The 25151-nt window shown below is 47.4% G+C and overlaps 2 protein-coding genes across 2 annotated transcripts; both read right to left on the bottom strand.

Annotated features, from left to right (window-relative positions):
• Positions 1 to 371: 371 nt before the first annotated feature.
• Positions 372 to 3165, bottom strand: TMEM223 (transmembrane protein 223). Its single transcript, XM_028710647.2, has 2 exons — positions 2656 to 3165; positions 372 to 1033 (listed from the first exon to the last, which is right to left on the bottom strand). The coding sequence occupies exons 1-2, from the start codon at positions 3119 to 3121 to the stop codon at positions 741 to 743; spliced, it is 759 nt and encodes a 252-aa protein (XP_028566480.2). The 5' UTR covers positions 3122 to 3165; the 3' UTR covers positions 372 to 740.
• Positions 3166 to 4556: 1391 nt separating this feature from the next.
• On the bottom strand, positions 4557 to 22836 carry NXF1 (nuclear RNA export factor 1). Its single transcript, XM_028710641.2, has 21 exons — positions 22521 to 22836; positions 20935 to 21148; positions 19558 to 19699; positions 16429 to 16512; positions 15329 to 15433; positions 14836 to 14916; positions 14414 to 14483; positions 14174 to 14262; positions 13605 to 13712; positions 13395 to 13504; positions 10847 to 10883; positions 10686 to 10754; positions 10400 to 10455; positions 9543 to 9650; positions 8906 to 8964; positions 8310 to 8425; positions 7733 to 7775; positions 7536 to 7608; positions 6185 to 6367; positions 5979 to 6039; positions 4557 to 5392 (listed from the first exon to the last, which is right to left on the bottom strand). Exons 1-21 carry the CDS (start codon positions 22549 to 22551, stop codon positions 5354 to 5356), a joined length of 1878 nt encoding a protein of 625 aa, XP_028566474.2. The 5' UTR covers positions 22552 to 22836; the 3' UTR covers positions 4557 to 5353.
• Between the last annotated feature and the right edge of the window lie 2315 nt (positions 22837 to 25151).

Here is a 25151-nt window from a genome sequence, read left to right as displayed (position 1 = left end):
AGATTGCTGTGTGTAGAAGCTACTTTACTCTAACAAAAGTCAGGTTTACATTCATTGTTCCTTTCACTTTTGCCTCTGCCCCCCCCCACTGGCAGGTGGCCCTCAGAAGGCTGCCCAGAAGGAAATGTGGCCCTTGAGCTGAAAAACGGTTCCCCTCCCTTGCTCTCCCTGTTAAAAAGCACAGGAGCCTCTCCAGAAATAAAGGTGGCAACTCTACAAAGGAGAAATTCAATGATCTCCAGTTAAGGCAGGATGAGTTCCTGGAGATCAAACAAGCAGCCATCACAACCACCATAATTCTTGCTACCAAGACACAAGCACACATTTCCCACCCCCCTCTGTCATCCCAAAGATTACAGAGAAAAATGTACTGTGAATGCAGCTGGGGTGTGTTGGGAGGTACGAAAAAACCCTGCAAAAATCAGGTTGGTGCTTTCTAGATTTTTAAAAAACAAGCTAATCAACTCAGGATCCAGGGCAACTCTGTGCAATCTCAGTCTCTCTTTCTCTCATTCCCCCCCCCCCTCTCTCTCTCCAGATGAGCTTCCATTTACCCCAAAACATCATGCATCAATTGTCTTTTTCAAAGCACAGAAGGGCTAAGAAGCCATTTAAGAGCTGCTTCTAGGCCTGGGATCTGTCGGCCGGATGTGGCCAGTCCATCTTTCTCCATCTGCACAACAGCCCAGGATGCAGGACGGGCCCTCTCCTGCGCCTTTTCCCTCTAGCAGTGCTGTGCCTCACAGCTTGCGATAGGCGCCAACAGTGATGTCAAAAAGCTTTGTGTTGGTGATCCGTCCCTGTTTGTCCAACAGGAAATAGAAGGCTCTCCCCTTAACCTTGAGTGGCATCATCGCCGGCACCTCCGTACGATGGGACATGCAGGAAACATGGCGAAGAGGGACCGTGAAGGACGAGGTCCAGCCCAAGGGGTAATAGGTGGTAAAGGTCACCTCCTGCCCACCTCGGTGCAGCAAGATCCGGCTCACAGAGCGTCGGGAAAAGACAAAACCTGCCGCCAAGATCAGAGAACCTGCAAAGGAACAGAGCAGGATGTCAAGTCGAGCTGAGATAACCAAGTGGTCAGGCTACTGCAATGCCTGATAAATCCTAAGGCTGCCTTGGGAGATGGTTCAGAAATGGCAGGTGGTTCAGAATTCAGTTGCTGGGTTTCTGACTAGGAAATTTAATCATCATGTACTAGCGCTTCGCCAATGCACATGCTCCTACTCTGGTTTTGGACCCGATTCAAAGAGATTGTGACCTTCAAAGACCTTCATGGCCCAGGTGCTTCTGCCAGCTGAGCTGTGACAGACCTATGTCAAGGAAAGGCCTGTTTTGTGGTAGCAGCCACCCTGTGCAATTTCCCACAGAAACTGGACTTGCGCCTGCTTTGATACATTTGGGTGCCTGTGTCAACCTGGTGCCTTAATGGATGTTTCAGACTACGCCTGCCCCAGTCATGGATGTTGGATCTGATCCTTGGTCCTGGTTATAAGCCTGAGTTGGGCAGGGAGTGCCTTATTTTTATTGGGTTGTATCCGTGTTAATTCTACTCAGAGTAGACCCCATGAAACAAAGGAGCATGGCTGAGGCCTCATCTGCACCTTATATTTAAAGCAATATTATGCCACCTTAACAGTCATGGCTTCCTCCAAAGAATTCCAGGGCCTGCCATTTGTTAGTGGTGCTGACAGTTGTTAGGAGACCCCTATTCCCCACCACAGAGTTACACTTTCCAGAGTGGCTTAACAATCAATCCTTCTTTCCAGGAAACTCTGGGAATCGTAGTTCTGTGGGGGAAATGACAGGGGAGGTTTCCTAACAACTCTCAGTACTGTTAACAACTACAGTTCCTGTTTAAAGTGGTAATGATACTGCTCTAAATGTATAGTGCAGATAGGGGCCTTAAAAAGGTAAAGGTAAAGGTACCCCTGCCCGTACGGGCCAGTCTTGCCAGACTCTAGGGTTGTGCGCTCATCTCACTCTATAGGCCGGGAGCCAGCGCTGTCCGCAGACACTTCCGGGTCACGTGGCCAGCATGACATCGCTGCTCTGGCGAGCCAGAGCCGCACACGGAAACGCCGTTTACCTTCCCACTAGAAAGCGGTCCCTATTTATCTACTTGCACCCGAAGGTGCTTTCGAACTGCTAGGTTGGCAGGCGCTGGGACTGAACGACGGGAGCGCACCCCGCCGCGGGGATTCGAACCGCCGACCATGCGATCAGCAAGTCCTAGGCACTGAGGTTTTACCCACAGCGCCACCCGCGTCCCTAGATAGGGGCCTTACTTAGATAAATTAATTTCGATGGATCTATTTGGGGGTAGAACTTGGTTGGCTACAACCCATGGATCTGCAACCCACAATATTACGTTTGGATACATTTTCCTGCTGTGCCCCACATACTATCTGCCACCAACAAGAAGCAAACCTACAATTTCATGAAAGTAAGATTGCAATTTATATTGTAAACTTCTCGAGGTTATGAGTTCAAGCCCCATGCTGGCCAAAACGATTCCTGCATTGCAGGGGGTTGGAATAGATGACCCTCGTGGTCCTTTCCAATTCCACAATTCTATAAGAACGAAGAGCAACCAATGCTAATAAGTAACCCCGGAGGAGGAGCGGGCAGCGCAATCCAGCCCTTCCTTACCCACGGTCAGGCAAGACGCAGTGAAACCGAAGCGCCACTTGTTGGAGCTCAACTGTATCGTGGCTCCTCCCGGTAGAGTTGGCAGAGGGCGCTCCCCATGCTGGGGATCCGGCTCTGGCCGGCTCGCCCTAACATCCCGCAAGCCGTGGAAAGCGAAGTGTGCCAGATACGCCCAGAACACGAACTGGCCGGCGCAGAACAGCCCGAGAATACGGAAAAAACGGCCTCGATCGTGCTGGAAAAGCAAGACATCCCGGGGCACATTAGTATCCAACGGGAAGGCGGTCTGCACGCCCCGGGCGCCCCATCGCCGAGGCAGCTCCGCGCCGGGAGCCCTTTGCGCGCCCCAGCTCCAAAAGCGCACAGGACCCGTGAGGCCCCAGAGCCTCCAAACCCCGCAGCTTCCAGCTCCCCCACCTGCCAGCCCCCCGATCCGCAGCCCAGCTCGCCATGTGCAGTGCAACATTCTTGAACCGCTTTTGCCAAGGTCAGCTGCAGCCCAAGAGGCTCATGGGAATTGTAGTATTTCTCCCCTCCCTTTTCTTTTTAACCCACTTCCCCTTCTCTACAGTCATAGGCGGATGCTCGTTTCGGGCGCCATCTTTGGGGAGGGCAGCCTTAGCTTCCGGTCAGTTACCAAAACTGGCAAGGCTGAGGAAGTGCACGATACCTTGAAAGCACATACTTTCCCCTAGAGAATTGTCAAATTGTGAAGAGTGCAGTTTGTGGAGCGCCAGGAGCTGCAACAATCATTTTAAAAAGAGACTACATGTGTTGTGTACAGAGGATAGGTGACAAAGATGGAGAGGGATCTAGAGACCCAAACTCTAAGAGGAAAGGTTGAATAAATTAGGTCTGTCCAACCTGGATGACAGATTAAGAGTTGATGAAACCTGAAGAGCTATTGTAGAGGCCAGGATGAGTAAAAAGGAAGTCTACATTCACTACGCCTGGCATAAATCACAGAGCCAATTTATTTTCTGTTGCTCAGAGGGTAGGACCCAAACTGACAGGTTCGAATTACAAAAGGATTTAGACTAAGAAAAAATTGTATATAAATTTTGTTTAAAAAATGAAAAATAAAATTTAAAAAGGATTTAGACTAAAAGTGGATAGCTATCTATCAGGATTGTTGTAGCAGTGGATTCCCTGCACTGATAAAGGGTTTGGACTTGAGTTGTGAGTCCCCTTCCAACTAATTCTGGTCACCTAAGCACAATTCAGGGTTGGATAACACCCTTCTCCATCACAGTCTTAAAAAATAAAGCTTCGTCCAAGACTCCTGGGTCACTGAGTGACATCTCTGTATGTAACACGGAGCAGGGGATCTTGCAGATCTCCAGGGCTGCAAGAGGAGCCATCTTCCACAGGGAAGAAATTAATGATAACATAACCTTGCTCTCCTTTTCAGAGAAAGCAGGATAAACTCAGGTCAGGAGGCCAAAGCATTAGAACCTCCCTACACACTTCTTTTTAAAGTACAATGGTACCTCAGGTTACATATGCTTCAGGTTACATATGCTTCAGAGGTTACAGACTTCGCTAACCCAGAAATAGTGCTTCAGGTTAAGAACTTTGCTTCAGGATGAGAACAGAAATCATGCTCTGGCGGCGCGGCAGCAGCGGGAGGCCCCATTAGCTAAAGTGGTGCTTCAGGTTAAGAACAGGTTCACGTTAAGAACGGACCTCTGGAACGAATTAAGTACTTAACCCGAGGTACCACTGTAATAGAAGATTGTGAAAGATGGGAAGGTATGCTTATTTACATAATTTGTACATTTGACAGAACTTCCACAAGTATAAGTCGTGCATGACAAAAACAGGGGGGGGGGGGGAATCCACATAGTAAAAGGAAGTGATCTTATCTCTAGTTTAAAACACCATCACATGAATGCGCACCATGGTTTTAATAACAATTTTACTAAACACAGTGTTTTCAAGAACTACAGGCAGAAAAGAAACACGGAAGCTACAGCTTGCTAGGTGTGCAGACCCCAAAGCTTCCTCTCATTTAAGCAGTGAGTGACAGCAAATCCGACGTCCTGCAAGGGCTGTGCTTCAGAGGCCATCCATCCATACGGGGTCTCACATACCTAAAGTCCTCTAAAGCAACCTAGAACTAGGAAACCCACTCTCTCTCTGGCACCATCAGGATGATCAATTGTGCCTCAAAGGACACAGGGGTGGGTGCTGCTGCCGCCTCTTCCTTTTGCAGGTTGGAGGTTTACCATTCCCCCTGCCCTCTAGGGATATAACCCTTGTTGCATGTTGAGAACTACTGACTACTTCTTACTCTAGGCACATACAAGACTCAACTCCCAAGTCGGTAGCAGCGGAGGGGGATGCTAAAAATCAGCTTTTCAAATTAAAAGGGAGGTGGGAGAACCCAGAAACGATCCAAGTGCCTTTCCTCCAAATTTCCACGGTCGTCAGTGTCTGTTAGAAAATCAGTGTACACAGCAATTCTTCACGCCATCTGCCGCTGCAGGCAGGAGGTGCTGCCTCTTCCACAAGGGCCTGTTTTCACTGCTTTTGCCCACAGTCCAATGGCAACACGGACAGGTGCAGCCTTCACAGTCACAACAGGGTAGGAGTCTCTTTAATTTACATAGTGAAACTTTCATTTATTTACAAAACAAGAACCCAAAGGATAAAACGCTGCTTGGCTGGCTTTGGTAAGGGCAATGGTGGCAAACGCTCAGTTGATGAACGCCACTTCTGGGATCTTCCCCTCAGCCTAGAAAAGGAAGAGTAAGAAGTTAACAGCAACCACCTCTCCTCCATGTCTGGTTCTAACAAGGAGACTGAGACAAACACGAAGCTGTCAACAGAACCCAGGGGTTTTCCCCAGGCTCACAGGGTTGTGATAAAAAAGTTTTCCCAAATCCGGACTTGACTCCTCTTCCAAAGGTCAGTTAAGAGGCCAGTAAGGGGACAAAATATTCTGAGGACAGTCACCCGTCCAAAGGCAAAGTCTGCTACATATCAGCTTCTCATTACTGCACTATGGGTGAAAAGCAAAAGAGCAGAAACCAACAGCAATGGTTTCTGGATTCTCTCGCTTCAAATAACTCTGAATACACACATCAAGGCATATTACATAGGGGATGGCTTTCCTTGCAAACTTCCTCTGGGGGAAAACATGACCCTCAAATACGGCACATCAGACCCTGAGAATGAAGGAAAAGCCACCCAGGCTTCTCCCCTGTAACAGAACTGCAGTGCAGTGCAAATCCATCCCAGCCATCACTTTCTGTCTCCAGTTCTTAAGCCTGGCAGCAGGTTCTGGTGGTCTCACTCTAGAAAGGCACTAGGGCACTCACCTTGAGCTGGGTAAAAACCTGGGCTGCATGAGCGTAGTTCCAATCATTGTCCAAGAGGCACCTGGGCAAGGGTAGGGGGAGATGATAAAGCAATGAGGCAGCAGCCTAACCTAATCTCATTTTTCCTCCCTGCCCCCCACCCTGATCTCAAGACCATCTCCCACTCCTTTTTCCCAACTGCCAGCCCCCAGCAACTCCAGACTCACTTCTGAGACCACTCAAGATTCATGCCCGACTGCAGTGAGAAATTCTGCAGCATTTCCTGCTGCTCTGCCGTGAGCGTGGGTACCGGGCTGGAGGAGGGCGTGGGCGCTGGCATGACGAAAGCTTTGCGGATTTCCTTGTTGGTGGCCTTACGAATGAATAGCTGATCATTCACAATGCACAGCCTGCAGAGGAGGGGAAAAGAGCCAGGAGTGGTTAATGGAGGGGCTGCAAGTCTACACCCAACATAAGGAGGAAATATTGAGGGTAGAGTAGCCAGAATGCTTTCACCTTCTACCCTTTCAGTCTGAGACCTGACTATTCCTGGCCACCCCTCTGACGGCAAGCAGAGGTTAGGATCTGCTAATGCATACAACAGAACCTCCTACAGCTTGCTTGCTTGCTTGCTTGCATCTCTTGCCAAGCACTGCAGGATGCTCCCATAAATAAAGGAGCAACAGCTAGACACTATACTTGCTTCTGCCTTCACCAAGGAGAGAAGGTCACCATATTCTAACAGTAGTAAAAAGTGTGGCAAATATTAGAAGTGCATCTAGCCAATGTTCAGTAAAATGGGTCCTGAAGTCAGAGAAAAAAATGGGACACACCAGCATGATGTTTTCTTTGAACCATGCTCCCACTGTTCTTGTGGAAAGTCAACTACAGCAAAAAGGAATTGTCGCTAGATTCGACAAGTGGCAATCAACCTGTCTTGATGGCCTGGCTTTTAAAACTGTGCTGCAAGGAACCACTTTAAAATTTACTGAGAATATATATTTTGGAACACTGTAACTGTTAAGTAAGGCATGACTAATCTGTCATCCCCCTGCTTCTAAACATTAACATGCTTTCTGAAAATGCCAAAATCAATGCTAGCCCCACATCTTTTGCAAGAATTGTGACACAGGAAGCTGCCTCACACCAAGTCAGACTGTTGGGTCTAGCTCAGTATTGCCTGCACTGACTTGCTTTACTGCACTGACAGCAGCTCTCCAGGGTTTCAGGTGAGAGTTTTTCCCAGCCCTACCTGGAGATACTGGGACTAAGTCTAGGACCTTCTGCATGCAAAGCAGATGCTTTAGCACTGAGCTAGGGCCCTTCCCCAACCAGCGCCAGGCTGTCCCCTAGAAATTATGCTCCTCTATTAGCTGTCCAATCCCCCAATGCCTCCAGCACATGGGCTATTTTTAAAAACCTTTGGCGTTCCCAGCTCCTGACAGACATGACTGCTAAGGCTCTGTCTCTCATCCCCCTATAAATATTTCAACATCCTCCCAATACCTGCCCCTTTCAGAGACACACCTGTCTTGCAATCCCTGGATTTGTCAATGCCCTGAAGCTCATAACCCTTACCCATTATTGCCAGCAGGCACAACGATGAACACACGGGTGAAGGCGCGCACCGAGTCGCGACACTTGCCATCCACTGTAGAATTTAGAAAGAAAGCGCAGGTTAGAGTTTTCAAGAAGGGGCACTGGGTGCTGCAAGTCTTCTGGCTTTCCCACTGTTCAGGATGTGTCACAAAGCAGGCTTTTAACAGCACACTCACCTTCCTTGAAGACCCCATTGACGGTGAAAGACAGCAGCGTGTTCTGCAATGAGAAAAGAAGGGTCTCAAGGCCAAAGAGATTGTGGCAGCAACCTACACAGATGTTATATACATCGTTTAACATCAAGATGTATACCCCGCCTTTCTGTAATGAAATACTCACAGCCGCTTACAAGATAAATACACAGCAATAGAAACAATTATAATCATGCCAACTGAAAACAAGCTAAAAGGACTGAAACAGTAGCAGCATAAAAAGAGATCTATGGATGGTTTTCCTGGAAGTAAATTGCCTTTATCGAAAAGTGAGCAGCAATGGGGGGGGGGTATGTATTTATGGGGAGGGGATGTAATCATACTTTGTTCCAGATTCCAAGATTTCCAGCTGAACAACACATATTTTGACTTTCTGCATAGAGGTAGCAATTTTTCTCAGCTCCCACTGGTTACCAGGGGCAAGTCAAATCTCCGCCCAACCAACAACCCATTCCTCATCTTTCTTGTTGCCTGCCCACTGACCTCACCTACTCCTTGAAAGGCGGTAAGTGCTTGGCCAGTTCCTTCTCCCCTGACTCACCGTTTGGGCACAGACGTCCACAATAAAGGAGTTGATGTCATGCTGAGTCTTCGGGAGCTCGCTAAGGAAGGCCACGACGTTTAGCTTTGTGTGCTTGAGGAGCCTGAAGCGCATGGCTGGGGGCAGAGAGAGCAGAGGGAAGGTCAATTACTACCTTCACTGAAGTAAACCCAAAGTGGAGAAACCAGCAGCAGATACGTGTGTGTGTGTGTGTGTGTGTGTGTGTGTGTGTGTGTGGTGGGGGACAATCCACTAATGTAGGAGCATCTGCCCCAACCCTAAAAAATAAAAAAAAACCACTGCTCTTGTTCCAAAATAGCCAACAATACAGTTTATTCACTTTAATCAGGGGCTTTTCTGTTATCCTCTTCCACAACTGGACTGCTACGAATGAAGGGCTTCAGTGTGGATTTGAGCGTTGTCCCAAATCCTTTCACCATTCAGCTCCCCTCTTTTGTGCACTGGGGTCCCAACCTCCGCAGCAGAATCACTGTGCAGGGCCCATCTCCCATGAAACACTTTTGATTACACACTGTCCATAAAAGAGTCTGTAGCCTTGTACACCCACCCCACCCCCGCCACTGGTCATTACTTACTGGGATCCTTAAGCTTCTTCACATTCCTGCTGTTCTTGAAGTATTCAGCCAGAGTGCTCCTGCAGACAAAACAGGAACATAAATGCCTACCCGTTTCCCCAGGTCTTTCTTTACATAGCAGGAGGTGTATACTTGGCTGCAGTGGGCAAAATGTTGGGTTTGGAGGCAGCGTGCCAAGGGTTAAATCCCCAGCTGGCTCCAAAGTAAAGCAAGCAGCTCCATGTACTTTCAACCTAGTCTCTCTCTTGGTAGGAGGATTTTGAAAAAAGTAAGCTGTCCTCTGAACAGTCTAGTTAGATTTATTTATCACCAAATCTTCTTGCCAATCAACACAATGCAACCAAATGTATGGCATCTTACAAAAAGATTTCATGCTTGCAAAGCGTGAAATACTTGAATGGGAGGCATGTGCAAGATCCACACACAGCTCTTTGAATCTCCTTGTGACTAATACAAGCAACTCTTGTTTGCTTAGTATAGGTTGCAAAATGCCCCACATCTTGGCACAGAAACTTTAGACAGGGTGCACACAGCCTGTCTCACACCATGTCACACCAAAACCAAAGCACAGTGTAGCAGGGCAAAGTGCAGTCCTCTCCCGTTGGCAAGGGAACAAATGTCAGAAGCGTAAACTTACCTGGAATGGTTGTGTAGTGAGAAGGGGATGCTCAGGGAGCAGCAGGCTCCATCGTGGTAGGCGTCCAATAACCCTTGCCGGTCCCCAGAATCATAGACAGTGTAATATCTGTGGGAGAATACAAACATTGCTAAAGAAACAGCCAGAATGGAAGGGAGGCTGTAGCCGCTTTATTATTTCTATTATGTTATTTCCATTGTACTGGGTAAAGGTAAAGGACCCCTGACACTTAAGTCCAGTCGCGAGTGACTCTGGGGTTGCGGCGCTCATCTCGCTTTACTGGCCGAGGGAGCTGACGTTTGTCCGCAGAGTTTTTCCGGGTCATGTGGCCAGCATGACTAAGCCGTTTCTGGCAAAACCAGAGCAGTGCACGGAAACGGCGTTTACCTTCCCGCCAGAGCGGTACCTATTTATCTACTTGCACTTTGACGTTCTTTTGAACTGCTAGGTCGGCAGGAGCTGGAACTGAGCAATGGGAGCTCGCCCTGTCGCGGGGATTCGAACTGCTGACCTTCTGATCGGCAAGCTCTAGGCTCAGTGGTTTAGACCATAGCGCCACTCGCGTCCCTATTGTATTGGGTACTGTGCCTCAATAAAGCCTTTTGCTTCTTTCAATTACAGTAGTCAACGATCCTTTTTGCTAGCCAAGTTTTAAACACTGGAATGAAATTTCAAACCCTGGTTTTCAAATGCCAGCCAGCATCATTACCACTACCCTCTTCCCAGGAACCAACTTAAAACTGAAGATCTTTACCCTCTAGCTCCCCTTTTTGTGTGTGCCAAATCCCCCAGGTTATAAACTTGTTGGCAGGGGCTCTGCTTTTCTTTAACGTACAAGACCTTGCAGGTCTACTTACTGTTGCAGAAATCGCAGGATCAACACTTTTAAGTCTTCAGAGCAAAAATAGCTGCCCTGAGTGAGGAGAGTCAAAGAGAGAAGCCGGATGTTAATCTGTTCCCCTCCATTCCTCCCAAACACCAAAAAAACCCTGCCAAGTACCCTCTTAGCACCAGCCCTAAGGCATCCTATGCCACAGGCCACACCAAGCAATGGGACTGAAGCAAGGGCTCGAAAGGCGCCAGCTTTCTCAGGGCAACAGCAACACAGGCCCCCTCCCCTGCCCCTTCCGAGCATTTCTGTACCTTAGTAGGGGGAAGCGTGGTAGGTGCTTCAAGATCAAAAGCGATCGGAGGGGGGAGTTCATGGCCGTCCTGTGATGGGAGAGGCAGAAGGGTAAGGCAACAGTACTGTCAGATACAAAAGCTGGTTCAGAATCCACCTGGAATTTGAACAATTCACTCACCAGCCTCAGCAGCTTTGGAAACCGTTCGCGGATGGCGCTGTCAGAAAGGGGAAAAGGAGTGAATGAAAGAGCTTTGTGCCCCAAGAGCACTGCCCTCCCCCCACCCGTGGCCTACCTGGGTGGTCCCCACCTTCTGCTACCACCATCTTCCTACTACAGCCAGTGCTACCTGAACTACATCCTGTTGTGGCCTCTACCCACCCTGGCCACTGGCCATCATTCTCTAAAGCATCCTTTAAAACCAAGGTGGGAAGTCTTGCAAAAAGAAGTTGCCTCAACTGCTGTCAGGAGGTGGAGGTGTTATCAATTTGTTATCCTGGGCCAAACAGATGCCCACCGAATTATATAGGCTGCCCACTGGTGATTCAGAACCCTCACCTCACCACACCTCACTTCCTGGATTCTGAATTACAGAGCAACAACCAGCTCCCCAACTGGAAGAACTTAGGAGACATGTCCCACAAGTTTCATTCCACGCATCTGGGCCTTCTTAGGAGCGTGGAGAAACACCACAAAATGGCGGCATTACCAGAATCTTTTAACGAAAGCCCACCGCCCAAGGCTCTCAAACTGTATGTTTCTTGGGAAGCCTAAGAAATTTACACGTACAAGCATTTTAAACAAAGGTAGAACGTGTACAAAATCAGGGACGGGTTGCTAAAGCTGCACGTGGAACCGTATTAGGCTCTGCATCTTCCGTTAGCCACAGAAGAAGCAACACGAATGGGGTTAAAAGGATCGTACTGCTTATGCTGGATTAGAGAACTACTGCAATCCAGTTTAAAGAGACATCTGATTATATTTGACATTTCCCACCCTGCGTATTAAAATCTGACTCAAATCTCACCTAGGAGAAAATGCTGAGTCAGCTTTCCTTTAATATTGTCAGACAATTTAAGGGAAAAGTTGATCAATTTCACTATTATGGTTCTGTCACTTGATACCATACAAGGGTGAGTGACAGTTAGCCAACTTCAAAAAATTAGTAGGTAGCAGAACACAGCCTTTAAAGTAAAATGCTCTGGTACTCTTCCCGTGGTAGTTTTACACATGCACACGGGTGCGAGAGGCAGAAGTCTCCAAAGCCATGCTACTCAAAGTCTCCCTCTGCACTTACCTGAGTGTGTACTCACCCACATGGCCCAATTTATAGGAGGAGCGCTCCACTGAGGCCAGAGGGCAGGGGCAGGGAAGGGGAAGTAGGGAAATGGACAAGAATTCCCACTGGTCATGGAGATGCCTGAGCCAACTTCCTGGCACCCAACTTAAAACAGCTTTGGGAGAGTTCCTGCATCAAGGCCCAAATCTAATTAATGACCATGGAAGATGCGGGTGGGGGAGGGAGAAGCAGAGGGACGCCAGAGTGATGGAAACAAAGAAAAAAAGGCCTGGAAACTCCTCCCTACTGATGCACAGCCTCATCCATCCTCCACACTGCCCCTTCTGGACGCCCCAACCCTGCAGAGATACAGATGCCTTGGCCACACAAACAGGACTTCCAAGTGCACAACTGGGGGAGAAAGAGTTTTCCTTGCAAGAAGCTTGTCACTTCAGTCTGCTGCTGCTGCTCCATCCAGAGTCAGCACCATCGTCACTCCCAGATCATCAAGAAGCAAAAGTCTCCCCATTAGAAATGGCGCAGAGGCTGTCCAAAAGCTACTTGCCGACGACAAGCCTGTGAAGGAGGGTTCTGGTGCCTTGTGTTTGCCAACTTCCCCGGAGGCGGGCGGAAGGGCTCCGTTTGGCCACCGTGCGGCTGTGCCTGTCTTAGGTTGTTCCTTCCGCAAGGAATCTTACCCGTCACTGGCTAACCAGCCATCTGTGAGAGCCAAACGCACCAGGGGCACCCCAGGATTTAGCAGCTTAGCTTCAATTCTCCAAAAGAAAGACTTCCACGTGCCTCTGTGCAATATGGTACTTCCAGGTACAGCATTGGGGAGCCACAATATATAAATATAGAAGCAGGCAAGGCCACGAACAAGGTGGCTCAGCATGGCAGGCTCAAAGGAGGGTGGCAGTGCACATGGGGAACTTGAGAGGATGGAAAAGGCTGCGCATCCTGAGGTCCTAGAGCCCCCGGGGGCAGAGAAAAGCAAGTGGCGTGTGCAGAGCGGAGAGTGGAAGGCAGACAGAAAAGCGGGGGAGGGGGAAAGGAAGATTTCACAAGGAAGAGAAGCAAGGCTGGGGTGGCTGGGAGGTGCGATATGGCAGATCATCCACAAAAGCAAATTTCAGCTAATAAATGTAGTAATATCAATATGGGGTGGGGGAGGAGACGGGGCTGGGCAGTGCTCCAATCTGGCTGAAATAAAACCATTATCACAAGAATCACAACTCAGGATCCAGGAATGGGATGCAGCGTCTTCAGAGATTTGGCTGCAGCCGAGGCAGATGGTGCTCTGGGGTCAAAATAACCAAGCTGGCACCCCTAGGAGGGCAAAATACGCCTTTTGGCAAGAAACATCTTAATCATGCCCTGAATGCCCTCTGGGTAGGTGGAGGTGCGCCCTTCCAGGACATCTTAGGCAGCTCCAGGGCTACTGCTCACCTGATGTAGGTAGACTGGTCGCGGAAGCTATCACACAACAGGTTGCCATCCAGCCATAGTTCCTCAAGCTTCAAGTCTTTTAACCTGTCCAAGTCACGGTCTGTCTTCAACTGAAGGGAGCCAGGAGGGAAAGAAAGAGAGCATAGTGAAGAGAGTGAGGATTTTACCCAATGGAAGATTCAGGCTGAGCTAGTGAGCATCCAGCCCTACCTGGTTAGAAGACAAATTGAGGATCTTCAGGTTGGGAGCCTTCTGGGGCAGCTCAGCCATATCATCCAGCCGATAGAGCTTGTTGTCACTCAAGTTCAGAGAAAGGAGCTGCAAGGACAGATGGGGGTGGGATTTGTGAGGTGTGAGTGAGAGATGTGCTTTTTGCCACCAAGTGACCTCAAGGCAGTTTTTGTATTTTAAAAAAAAACCTCATTAAAAAATAAATTAAAGTACAGTAAGATTTATTTCTTTATTTACATTCGTATACCGCCCTCCATCTGTAGATCAGGACAGTTCACAACATAAAAATAGAAGATAAGATACAAAATACACGATAAATACAAGAACAAATAAACAAAAAACGCAAATCCAATATTGCCACCCCTTCTATGATGTTTCGTGTATGGTTTGTAATTATGGACCACTTACTTACAAGGGTCCATATTCATTTGAGGGCAAGCTGAAATCTTTTCAGCATGAAATTTCAGAGAAATCACCAATCCCCGAGGGCACCAAGGCAAGAAAAAGGCTGGGTTGAAGAGAGGGAAAGGGAGAGAGAAATGGATGACCTCAGGAATGTTCTCCTGGATGATCCGCAGCACAGCTAGCATGCAGCTTCGGCGACTCAACACCATGTCAATGTTCTGGGCTACCAGATCTGGGGAGTTAAAAAGTAGAATGAATCTCACTTCACTGCCAGCTGGAATCTGCAACAGAAACCCACCTCTGCCCCTGAAGCTGGAACCAGAGTTCTAGGTGTGTAGAAGAACAGCAGTCCCAACAGTGAAAAGGTGGGTACGGTGACCTACCTGGATCTGTGTGAAGGTTCTTTAGATCCAAGGCCTGCTGGGAACCATCGTATCTTTTACTCATGCAAAGCTGGAAGGAGAGAGAAAATTTCCATTAGATAGATAAGGACTCAGACAGGCTTATTCCTGCCTGCTTGAGGGGAAGAAGAGACTCTCAGTACCCCAAGCAAAAGAAAAAAACCAAACCAAGGTTAGGAAGAGATTGTACAATCACAACCTGAACAGGGACTTGTTTTCCCACTAAAGACAGATGGCATCTCCCATTCCAACTCGCTAACCTCTTGAGACAGTTTAAAATCAAGGATCATTGTCAGGTTCCCAAAGAGAAAAACACCAGACACAAACCACCTGTGGGAATGCAGGGCAGACTGGCAAGTGGAAGGCAAGAAAATAGTACTAAAGTTCTGGCACATTCCACTCACCTTCAGCTGCTCAATCTCCTCTGGTTTCAATTCACGCTGGACAGATGTTGGTGGACTGCATGGGTTTAAAAGTATCACAACCTGAAAGAAATGCCAGTTGAGAGATTGGATGGGTGCAGGTTAATCCCTGCCCAGGCTACTTAATGTATGTAGAGAGGACTGGGGAACAAGATCTTGCAGGTGGGCTGGATCCTAAGCTCCCCCACTCCCCCTTGATCCACTCTGGCCGATGGGCGAGGTTGACCATCTCTCAGTTACCTGACCTCACAACTTCAAAGGAAATAATTAAGAGTGGACTCCTGATTCTTTCCTTTCTTCCTTTGCAAGCACTGCTTGAATCTAAGCTGTGTCAGCAAAGGACGATCACATGAGGCAGGTCAGAGCTATAACTGACCAAGCAACCTCACTAGTCTGGACATAGCTAATCGCCCTCCAACCTCATGTATCCCCCCCCCCCACTAGCCCCAGGCCCACAGAGGAAGAACAAACCAACCTTGTAGCCATCTGGGGCAACAATCTTTCGAGACACCTGTTTGAGGGCGTTGGCTGCAGAGGCATCTTCCACATAGAACACTACCCGATTATTGGCATAGTGTAGCTGCGGCAAGAGGGGGAAAGGTCTTGGTGTGAGACAGAGCTCATTCTTCTTTAATTAGAAAAAAGGAGCTGATCTTCATAATTAATAAAGACTATACAACATGGAAGGTGCCTTGTAATGCCTCTGGGCACAGCTTTGAGTGACCAGAAGGTGCAGGGCTTGGAGCTTTTAAGCTTCCCCATCACCAACACGTTCTGCTAATGCCAGCCTCATGCCACCCCTAGTCTCCGCATTCCTTCATGATATTTTTATTTCACTAGCACCAGCATTTCCAAAACTGCTGAATTATCTAGGACACAGTAAGTTTTTTCCTAGATTAAAATTGAAGGCACAATTCACTCAGATGCTCAAAAATGACTAACATTTTATTGATTGGTTCTGAGGGGGGGAAAGAGAGAAGTACCTCTCCCTTCAAATGCAGAGAAGTACAATTAATGCCTCCTGGCATCCTGCTCAGGTGGTTAAGGCCTATAGAAGCAACTGGGTATTCTAAGCAATGGTGGTGACTCAGGGATTCCCCTGTACCCGTCAGCTGCAGCATGGGATGCTAGTGTATAGAGCTTGAATTGTGGGAGAAAGTTGAGGAACTTCACACAAGCTCCATTCCTTGACTCCTCTTTTCCCCAGTTCTAACCAAACATTCTTGCTTGGCATTTCTAAAAAACAGTAGCTAATTTTTCTGAGTAGAATCAATACTGGGTACACCCAAGGAAACGCAGCCCCTGCCCAGCACCTTATAATCTGAGTATTGCTGGTGCAACTTATATCAGAATACCATTGGCAATTTACTAACTGGGGTGGGGGCAAGATCAAATCAATGCCACATACAGCCTCCTGATCCAAATGACAATGGGTGCTGGATGCATCCGACATGGCGGTTTCAAGGAATACCCCAGCTCCTATTGCAGCACACCATTTGGGAATCACAAGACTGCCAATTCTGTAAAACAGAAAGGAAAATTCTTGCCCAGGGAACATGTGTATGCCTCTCTTACCTCCACAGGAGTGAAGGGAACGCTGCACAAATTCTGAATGGCATTAATCAGCCAGGCCTTTTCATATTTCCTTCCATAGGGAATCTGAGGGGGAGAAAAGCAAAAAAGCCAATCAAGGCAAGAAGCAGAACCATACCAAAGCTTTGATGTGGTAATAATATCCAGCTCTCAAGTCCATTTGCCAATTGGTAGGTTGGGGACATTTTTCACTGCATCAGTGGGGAAGAAAGAAAAGCTTTTGGCTAATCTGGAAATGTGAAACCTAGGAGGCATGCATTTTGTAAACTATGGGATTAAAAATGCTACAATTCAGCTGGAAAGAGAACAAAGGGAGATGCTTCTAGGCATAGGTGAAATGGGAGCAGCAAGATTTTGAGTTCCAGTTTAGGAAAGTGCAAATGCTATGGAACTGGAAGTCCATTGTGGATGACTGAAGGGCTTTGGCTAGAGATGCACAAATCAGCCTATTTCCATTCTGCGTCTGTTTCCATGTCAGTCATATGCCTGACTTTTTTGTGTGGATAAAGGTAACGCAAAAAGTTATATGTAGATTATGTATAAAGTGTGTACATTCTTCCCCTAAAATATATCTGTTTATTACTTTCAATGCTTTTTCCTGCTTAACAAAAATGAATTTTGTATGCATAATCCCCCACAAAAAGATTCACATGTTTGAACCAAAACTGTGGAGCAAAATTTGGAGAAATACATCATCTTATTGACAGCTAAGTCTGGGATCAGCAAATGAGGTATGTTCGCTTTAAAATGCAGACTGCACAAATTTCTCCTCCATTCCTAGCTCTGGCCTATCACCCTCTGACACCTCCTCAAATCGGCTCTCTAGCAAAACCAGCTGACCCAGGCATATACACTGAATGGCTAGACTGGGCATGTTGGGAGAAATAAATCAGATGTAAAAGCCTGCAGCTGGAGAATCAGCTCAGGAAAAGATTTGAAAAGATGTCTAGATCCAATGGTTGATGACTTTCACTGAAGTTCCCAATCCCATTAAGCTTAGGTATAGCTATATTTAGCATCAACTGTACACAAGGGCAAAACCCGTGAGTACAAACAGTCTCTGGATACATTTCAATATGTGCAACTCAAGGACGTGGACTGTTGGAGAAGTGAGACCTGACTGCTCAATCCCTGCTCCTCCTGGCTCATAAAACCTGCCAGTGAGGAGATGCAAATGCCTTGTCACAAGATAGTGCTGTTCCACCAAGCACAGAGGGTAGTGCCAAGATATTTAAAGGCGGGGCTCCTCCTTAACCCCCCACATACTGGATAATTTCTGGCCAGTTTCCAACTTTCAATTCTTGGGAAACGTCTCTGGGCAAAAAGAGGGAGCTCACCCCTCCTGGTTTGTTCTCCTGAGCCTCTCTGCAGCTTACAGTGGCATCAACCTCCTGAACAATCTGGGTGTGATGGGACTTGGGAGACACAAGTTTGTGGTGGCTCTAGTCCTTCTTAGGGCAACAGTTTCAAAAAATGGTGCCATGTGAATCCTGTCTGATGCCCTTGTTGATGGTCAATTGCATCTCTTGGGGTTCGATCTCATTTCCCATGCTATTAAACATCTACATGGAACCACTGGGGGAGGTATTCTGCAGTTTGGAGGTTCTGTGCCACCAACACCTCCTTCCATGGAGGTTTTTAAGCAGAGGTTGGATGGCTATCTGTCATGGATGTTTTAGCTGAGATTCCTGCATTGCAGGGGGCTGGACTAGATGACCCTTGGGGTCCCTTGTAACTCTATGATTCTATGAACATGCTGATGAGACTAACTCTCTCATTTCCATCTAAATCCCCCCAAAACCTGTTCAAGTTCAGAATCAGTGTGCAGTGTTGCTAATGGCCTGGATGCTGGTGAAGAACTTGGTTCGTTTAAAATCAGGGAATGGGGATTCATGCTGTCTTGGATGGAATTGCACTTCTTCTGAAGACTTGGGTTTGCAGTTTGGGCATACATGCGAGGACATGACCTAAGGGCCTTCTCTAATGTCATTTCACAGTCACACAATCTTTTTTATGTAATTATCCTTTTGGCCCGTCTAGCTGACTTTTCTTTTTTTAAAAAAATCATGACTAGTCTTATTATGTCTGTGGCCTCAATTTGTATCTTTGATAGGTTTCATCTGCTCTATTTACTTATTGGTTTTAAAATGTGTTATTGTAGTATTATTACTGGGTGGAATCTACTGAAGTTCTATTTATTGTACCCTACTGAAATGAATGGGCCTAAGTTAGTCATGTTGGTTCATTTCAATGTGTCTACTCTGAGCAGGAATAACATTTGATACAGCCCACTGTTAGCTTTCTTGGGTGTTATATGCATAAAGGCAAGAAAGTAATAAATGGAGTAATAAATGCATTTAATCTCCACCCCCAAATGCACAGTGTTAAGAGGCTTGGTTGTCAAAGTCAAACCATAGTGCTGCTTGTTTCTGTTATAAAAGAAGGCAGCATTCTCTCAACTCCAGTCCTGTGAGGTTTAGCTATTTCCCCTCCCAAACCACATGGGACTGCAAAGTTACCATGTGGGGAAGGACTGACCTGCAGATTACCAGCAGAACTGAAACTGGGAAGCTCCCTTTCTAGCCTGCATAACATAATGTTCTCATGCCTAACTCAAAAAGCGGTAGCTCCTTGTGTTTTCAGCACACTCAAGTCTGGAAATTATTCAGGTAAACCAGCTGCTCTGTTAAACAATTAACAATGAATTGACACAAAGATTGGACTGATTGTTTCAGATCAAAGTGTGCATGAGAGCTAACCTCACCTCTACAGCTCTTTTCTGCCCACTTCTCCTTTTCTTTCTCCTCATGCTTCTGGAACATTCAATATTCAGTCCTCACCTCCTACCTTGACCTCATTGCCTCTGGTCTGCTGTTTTCTCAGTCCCCTGCTTGGCCTGTTCTTCTTTGCTTAGGAGGGCATTTTGCCAGCCCCACCCTCCCCTTTAGAATCTAAACAGTTTAGCCAATGACACGCAGCATTGCTTAGGAACTGAATAAGCAAGAGTCCGTCAAAACAGCAACTCTACAGGAACAGAGCACCTCTGCCAACAACAGCCAGGGGTCCTTCAAGCTCCGCTTCCAAAACCCTCCCCTCCTCCATGTGACTTACTGTAACCTTGAACCAGCTCTTCTTGGGGGCATTGCTTCTGGGGCCAAGCCGTTCTAGGGTACTCAGATTCTGTCTCACTGTGAGGCTTATATTGCTTAGACCTCCCCGCTCCCGATCTCTGTTTGGACGACCGTAAGGAGTGCTGAGGAGTAGAAAACAAGATTTCAGTATGGAGTGTAGCAGAGTGTCAAATTAAGATATGAGAAACCTTGCCCAGAAAGAAGTCTGGATCAAACACTCAAATTCTTCTACTTCGCTGGTTTGTTTCTGTGGACAAAGCAGTAATAAAAAGCATTTGGCTCCCCCCCCCCAAAAAAAAATGTTACAGAACTAATCAGACATTTAAATGGTAATTATACCCGCACCTTAACTTTACTCAATGAACTAGGTAACTTATGATTCTAGCCCTTTTTACAAACGATGAATATATTCAATTATCGGTTCCCTGATTATTATTATTATTTACTTCACAGATTCTTCATCTGGTTGCAGCCAGTTAAGTGCTATGCTGAGGAATGATTCAGATGACCTCATTTTCCATCTTTGTAGGTGCAGGAAATGTGCACAGAGTCCCTCCCCACAGCAGAGAACCTGTACCTGGTTAGGCAAGAAAGGTTCACATCCCTTCAAAGAGCTCCACCTTCTAAGCTTTTTTTTAACTAGGGTGTGTGAGGGCCTGTAAACTAGAGCATGAAAAACAGAGCAGGTCACAGGCCTTTACCATTCTGATCTTCGTTAATACCAGCTCCTTGACCTTATTCACATCCTGCCTTTAACCAAGTGATGCCCTAAGAAATGGTCCCCTTGTTTTTCCTAGACTTTCTACAAAAACCTTTCTATGGGCTTGACTGGAGATCTTATGAAATTCACACACTTAAATGGTTCACTAGCAAAAAAAAACAAACCACTTTTAAAAAGGTGTCCTTAATAGGGAACATTATTCTTTTTGAGAATCACACTTTTCTGTCCCAGTGTACTTCCCAAGAAAAAGGAATGAATATTCTCTTTGCTGAAAACTATATAACCAGTACAGGATTCAAAAGTGTTTCAGACCTTACAGGAAAATGGAGGTGAAGTGTCATTCTGCACATAAGGTGGTTCTTCCCCCCCCCCCCCACTTAGGGTTGTATCCAACTAAGTTCCATTCAGAGTAGACCCACTGAAACCAATGGACTTAAATTAGCAGTATCCATTGATTTCACTGGGCCTACACTGAGTGGAACTTAGCTGATACAACTCATAATGCCTATCTTATTACAGTCTTCTGATATAAGTCACTGTTCCCATTTGACAGATGGGGTAACCGAGGCTGAGCAACAGCAGCATGCCTACAAACTAAAGTATGTTTATGTCCACCCAAGAGAACACTTTACTTACTAGCGGGATCGCAGCACATCATGAGGGTCACTCATGAGAACATCTCCATCCTCCTCTTCAAGTCGGCTACGAGGACTGGGGCCTGCGCTGCTCCAGTTCCGCGGGTGATGGTTCATCTCACTGTACATCTTTCCTCGGAAGGGGCCTCGACCTTTTCGCCTCCTCCCTGGGAAGCCCCTGTTGCCACCACCTCCACCCACACGGTCATCATGTTCTATGTAAGGACAAAAAACTGAAGTGTCAGAAGGCTGTCAAGCAAAGTATTCAGAGAAACAATCACAGCAGGCAAGTCTCAAAAAGCAAACTAGAGCAGGGATAGCCAACACAACACCTTCCAGACATTGTTGGATTCCAGTTCTCCTCATCCCTGAACCACTGACCATGCTGACTGGTACTGAAGGGAGCTGCATTCCCAACAATGTCTGCAGAACACCACACTGACTACCCCTGGGCCATCAATTGCCGCCTTCTACACTCTGTGCTCCCTACAAAATTCAGCAAGGTGCCCTCATGCTTCTGAGTTCTCCACAGACAACTAGAGAATATCATGAACTAGGACACACCTTCCCATTCACTTCCTCTTAACAAGTCTCCATTCCCTATCCACCACCACCATTGCCTCCCTTCAGCTTCCCCCAAGGACCTGAAATAGTGGGATTCCTCTCTCTGTGCTCTTTAACTCTATCCAAATCTTCTTCTTAGATATCCCTGGAAAGGAACCCTCTCCAAGGAGCTGCCCCTGCCACTCTGCTTCATTTTTGTACAAAAGCAGGTTCTCCTACCCCTGTCAGTGATACATGTATGTGTGTGTGTGTGTGTGTCACATTGACAATACTATAGACACAAAAAAGAGCTGACTCTCAAGCCTTCAAGCTCCATTAGCATTTTTTCAAAAAGGAACCTCTCCCCCCCCCTAAGGTTCCCCATAACACCTTCTTCCATATCCCCCTCGCCCCCCCTAATATTCACCTCCTCTCTCCTTCTGCCCTAGAGCATTCCCTACCTTAATTGCCCCCACCCTCCTGCTCCTCCCCCCTCCCATCCCGGCCCACTGACCACAAACCCCATCTCCGACCCACCCTTCCTGGTCTTCCATCCCTCCTTCCACAGGACTGCCAGTGGCCCACATAGTCACCCCCAAAAAAAGGTTCCTGAATCCCTAGAGCAGCGGTGCCAACTTGAATAAAATATTGGGAGGGGGGGGGACGGACAGGTAAGCCGTGCCCCACACAATCGATCACGAGGCGCACACGCGCCGTGTGAATGACATTGCCCATCAACTTCGGGGGAGGGGGGAAGCGGGAGGCGGACCCTTCAAGTATCTCATTGGGGGAGCCGAAGGGACCTCGGCCCCTAGGAGTTGGCTCCTGTGCCCTAGAGCGCTGCCGGGCTCCTCGCTAGCGACGCGGGCCGGGGCGGATGGGACCCGGAGTCCAACAGGATCCGGAGGCGCAACACGTTGGGCTACCCGTGTCTTTAAAGTACCCTCTCGGCTTCGGCCCGGTTCCCACCCCTCACGCCAGCGAAGCCCCCCACCCACCCCAATATCCCCTGGCCTGACCCCCACCCCCGGTTCCTCTCCTCACCGCTGTAGCCTCCTTTTCCTCCGTCGGCCATCGAGGGAAGCGGCCCTGAGGGAGCGTCGGCGCTTCCCCGAGCGCAGGATGAGGCCGAGAGAGAGGCAAGGACTCGGACAGGTACAAGCACCTCGCCTCTCGCTCGAAAGATTAAAAACAATAGCAGCAGCAGCAGCAGCAAGAATGACGGCGGTTATGATAAATCCGCTCTCGAGTCGGTTGGAAAGCCAAGCCAGATGCTCCCTCCGCTCTTTCCCTCACGAAGTATTTTTCATCCAACTGAGGGGGGCCCCACGCGCCGCACTGCGCATGCCCGAAACGGACGCGCTCCCGCCCTCCGGTGATTATAGTACGCGAGCACGTCAGGCGCGCCCTCAACGCTCGGCTTTGTGACCATAGAGGTGCTGCGCCTAGAGCTTTCCGTATCCGGAGTTCTACTTCCGGCTCGTTTAAAAAGAGAAGGGAGACGACTCCTTCGGTTCACCCTTTCACCTACAATCGCGGAGAGAGGGAGCGGCGCTCGTCGTTGGGATGAATGGAGGAATGTCATTTTTTTTTTGGCGCGCAGCTGTGGTTGGGCAGCAGCTACCGAGCAAACAGGGCTGGGGCAAAGATAAAACACAAACGGGAGGCCCCTGCGCTTTGACGCTCCTGTGAAACGTCTGTGGTTGTTTTGTTGAGTTTTGTAAAAGGCATGCCAATGTAAAATGTAGGCTGGAGGGAGAGAATATCTTCGAACAGCAGTGTAGTCCGGGAGGAAGCAGAAAGCAACTTGGGATCTGCTGCCTTGGGTGCTTGGTTTATTATTTATTTATTTATATTATTTATTAGTTAAGACTTACAGCTCACATTTCCTTCAATATGGAGCCCAAGGCAGCTTACAGAAATGACATGCATGTCTCTGTGTATGATATATCAAAAGGATATACGGATAAACTATAAAATCACCTATAGAGTTCCATGATGTGCAGAGTAAAATAGAAGAATAAAAAATAGTTTCACCAAACACATGGTGAATAAAAGGTGTGGTGGTGGGACTTTCCTTGTTCCTTAAAACTACCGTACCCACTGTGGGGGTTGTATTTCCCCAAAGGAAGGAGCTCCAGAGTCAAGAAACCACTACAGGAAATACCCTGTCATATGCCCCTGAACATTTTTTATATTTGTTTTATTGTTTTAAAATTGTAAACCGCCTTGGCTGCCTTGGTAGAAAGGCAGTATATAAATCCAATAAACAAACAAAATAAAATAAATCCTATCATCCCTATTGGCCACAGTGGCTGAGGATGATGGGACCTGAGTGTTGACCTGAGAGTTCCAACATCTGGGTGGGAGCACTGCATTGGCTACTCAATATATAGAAAGGTGTTCTTGTAGGTATCAAGAGTCCCAGATAGTTTAGGGCTTTACAGTGGTACCTCTAGTTATGAACATAATTCATTCTGGAGGTCCGTTCTTAACCTGAAACTTATTAACTAGAGGTGTGCTTTCGCTAATGGGGCCTCTTGCTGCCACTGTGCCGCCGGCACACAATTTCCGTTCTCATCCTGGGGCAAAGTTCTCAACTCGAGGTAACTCTTCCTGGTTAGCGGAGTTTGTAACTCGAGGTATCACTGTATATGGCTTGTATCAGGAGTGAGGAACCTATGGCTCTACAAATGATGTTGGGAGTACAACTTGCATCAACTTTGTCCATATAGCCTGAGGGTTGGGTGTCCCAACAACAGCAGGAGAATCATAGGTACCCCACTCCTACACAAATAAATTTGCATATAGCTCAACAAGGGTTTCTGACTTTTAAAAAGAACAATGAATCTGCACAAACACACCCCTTGCCTGTGGGACTTGTTCAGTCTAAAGCCTCCATCCTGGAACATGACCACATCAGCAGCCTAATTTTTGTACTTTTTATGCTCTTTGTTTCTGCTGATGGACCTTTGGGCTTTAGCAAAAAAAAAGAAAGAAAGAAAGAAAGAAAGGAAATCCCACGTGCTTGAATGATGCTAACCCCTGCTGTAATTCACTTTGAGTATTGCATATTTCCCCACAAAACAATTCCTAAAGTTGCAAAAAAAGTTCAGCTTACTGAAATGCCCACACCCTGGCTCCTTCCCAAGCCAAATCCCACACTCAAGTTGCACACAGAAGCCTCATGCTCCACTGACTTGCATGCAGATGCACTGCTTTGCAAAAAATAATACATTTTTGCACAAAGGAAAGAGCAGGGATTTCAATCTTGGCTGCTACTTTTTGTTGTTTGGGAACAGGGAGGCTCCTGCTACCTAATCCCAGATACCATTAAAATATTGGATCTCCAAATAAATAGGGTCTGTTCAAATCAGAAATTCAAGGAGTGCCCCTTATCAAAGCATTTTGTACCTTTGCCCAAATCTTGGGTTCTTCACTGTTTTCTGTGTATCTCTCACTTCCATCCCAGCAAAGTGAGAGATCTAAGGAACTAGAAGTGGAGGCCTGTGTGTTAATCTAGCCATCATGGATGCCTATGAACCATAGCTGTCAATTTACAGATTTGAAAATAAGGGACCAGCAGCCTCGAAAATAAGGGATCAGCAGCCAAAATAAGGGATTTTCCGGGCACAGGTATGTTTGGCTTCTGAGCCCCTCCGAGCCAAAGGCAGA

This window comes from Podarcis muralis, chromosome 16 (genome assembly GCF_964188315.1).
Source record: "Podarcis muralis chromosome 16, rPodMur119.hap1.1, whole genome shotgun sequence".
NCBI lineage: Eukaryota > Metazoa > Chordata > Lepidosauria > Squamata > Lacertidae > Podarcis > Podarcis muralis.
Note: the sequence above shows the minus strand (reverse complement) of the source record. Positions and strands in the feature narration are given on the sequence as shown.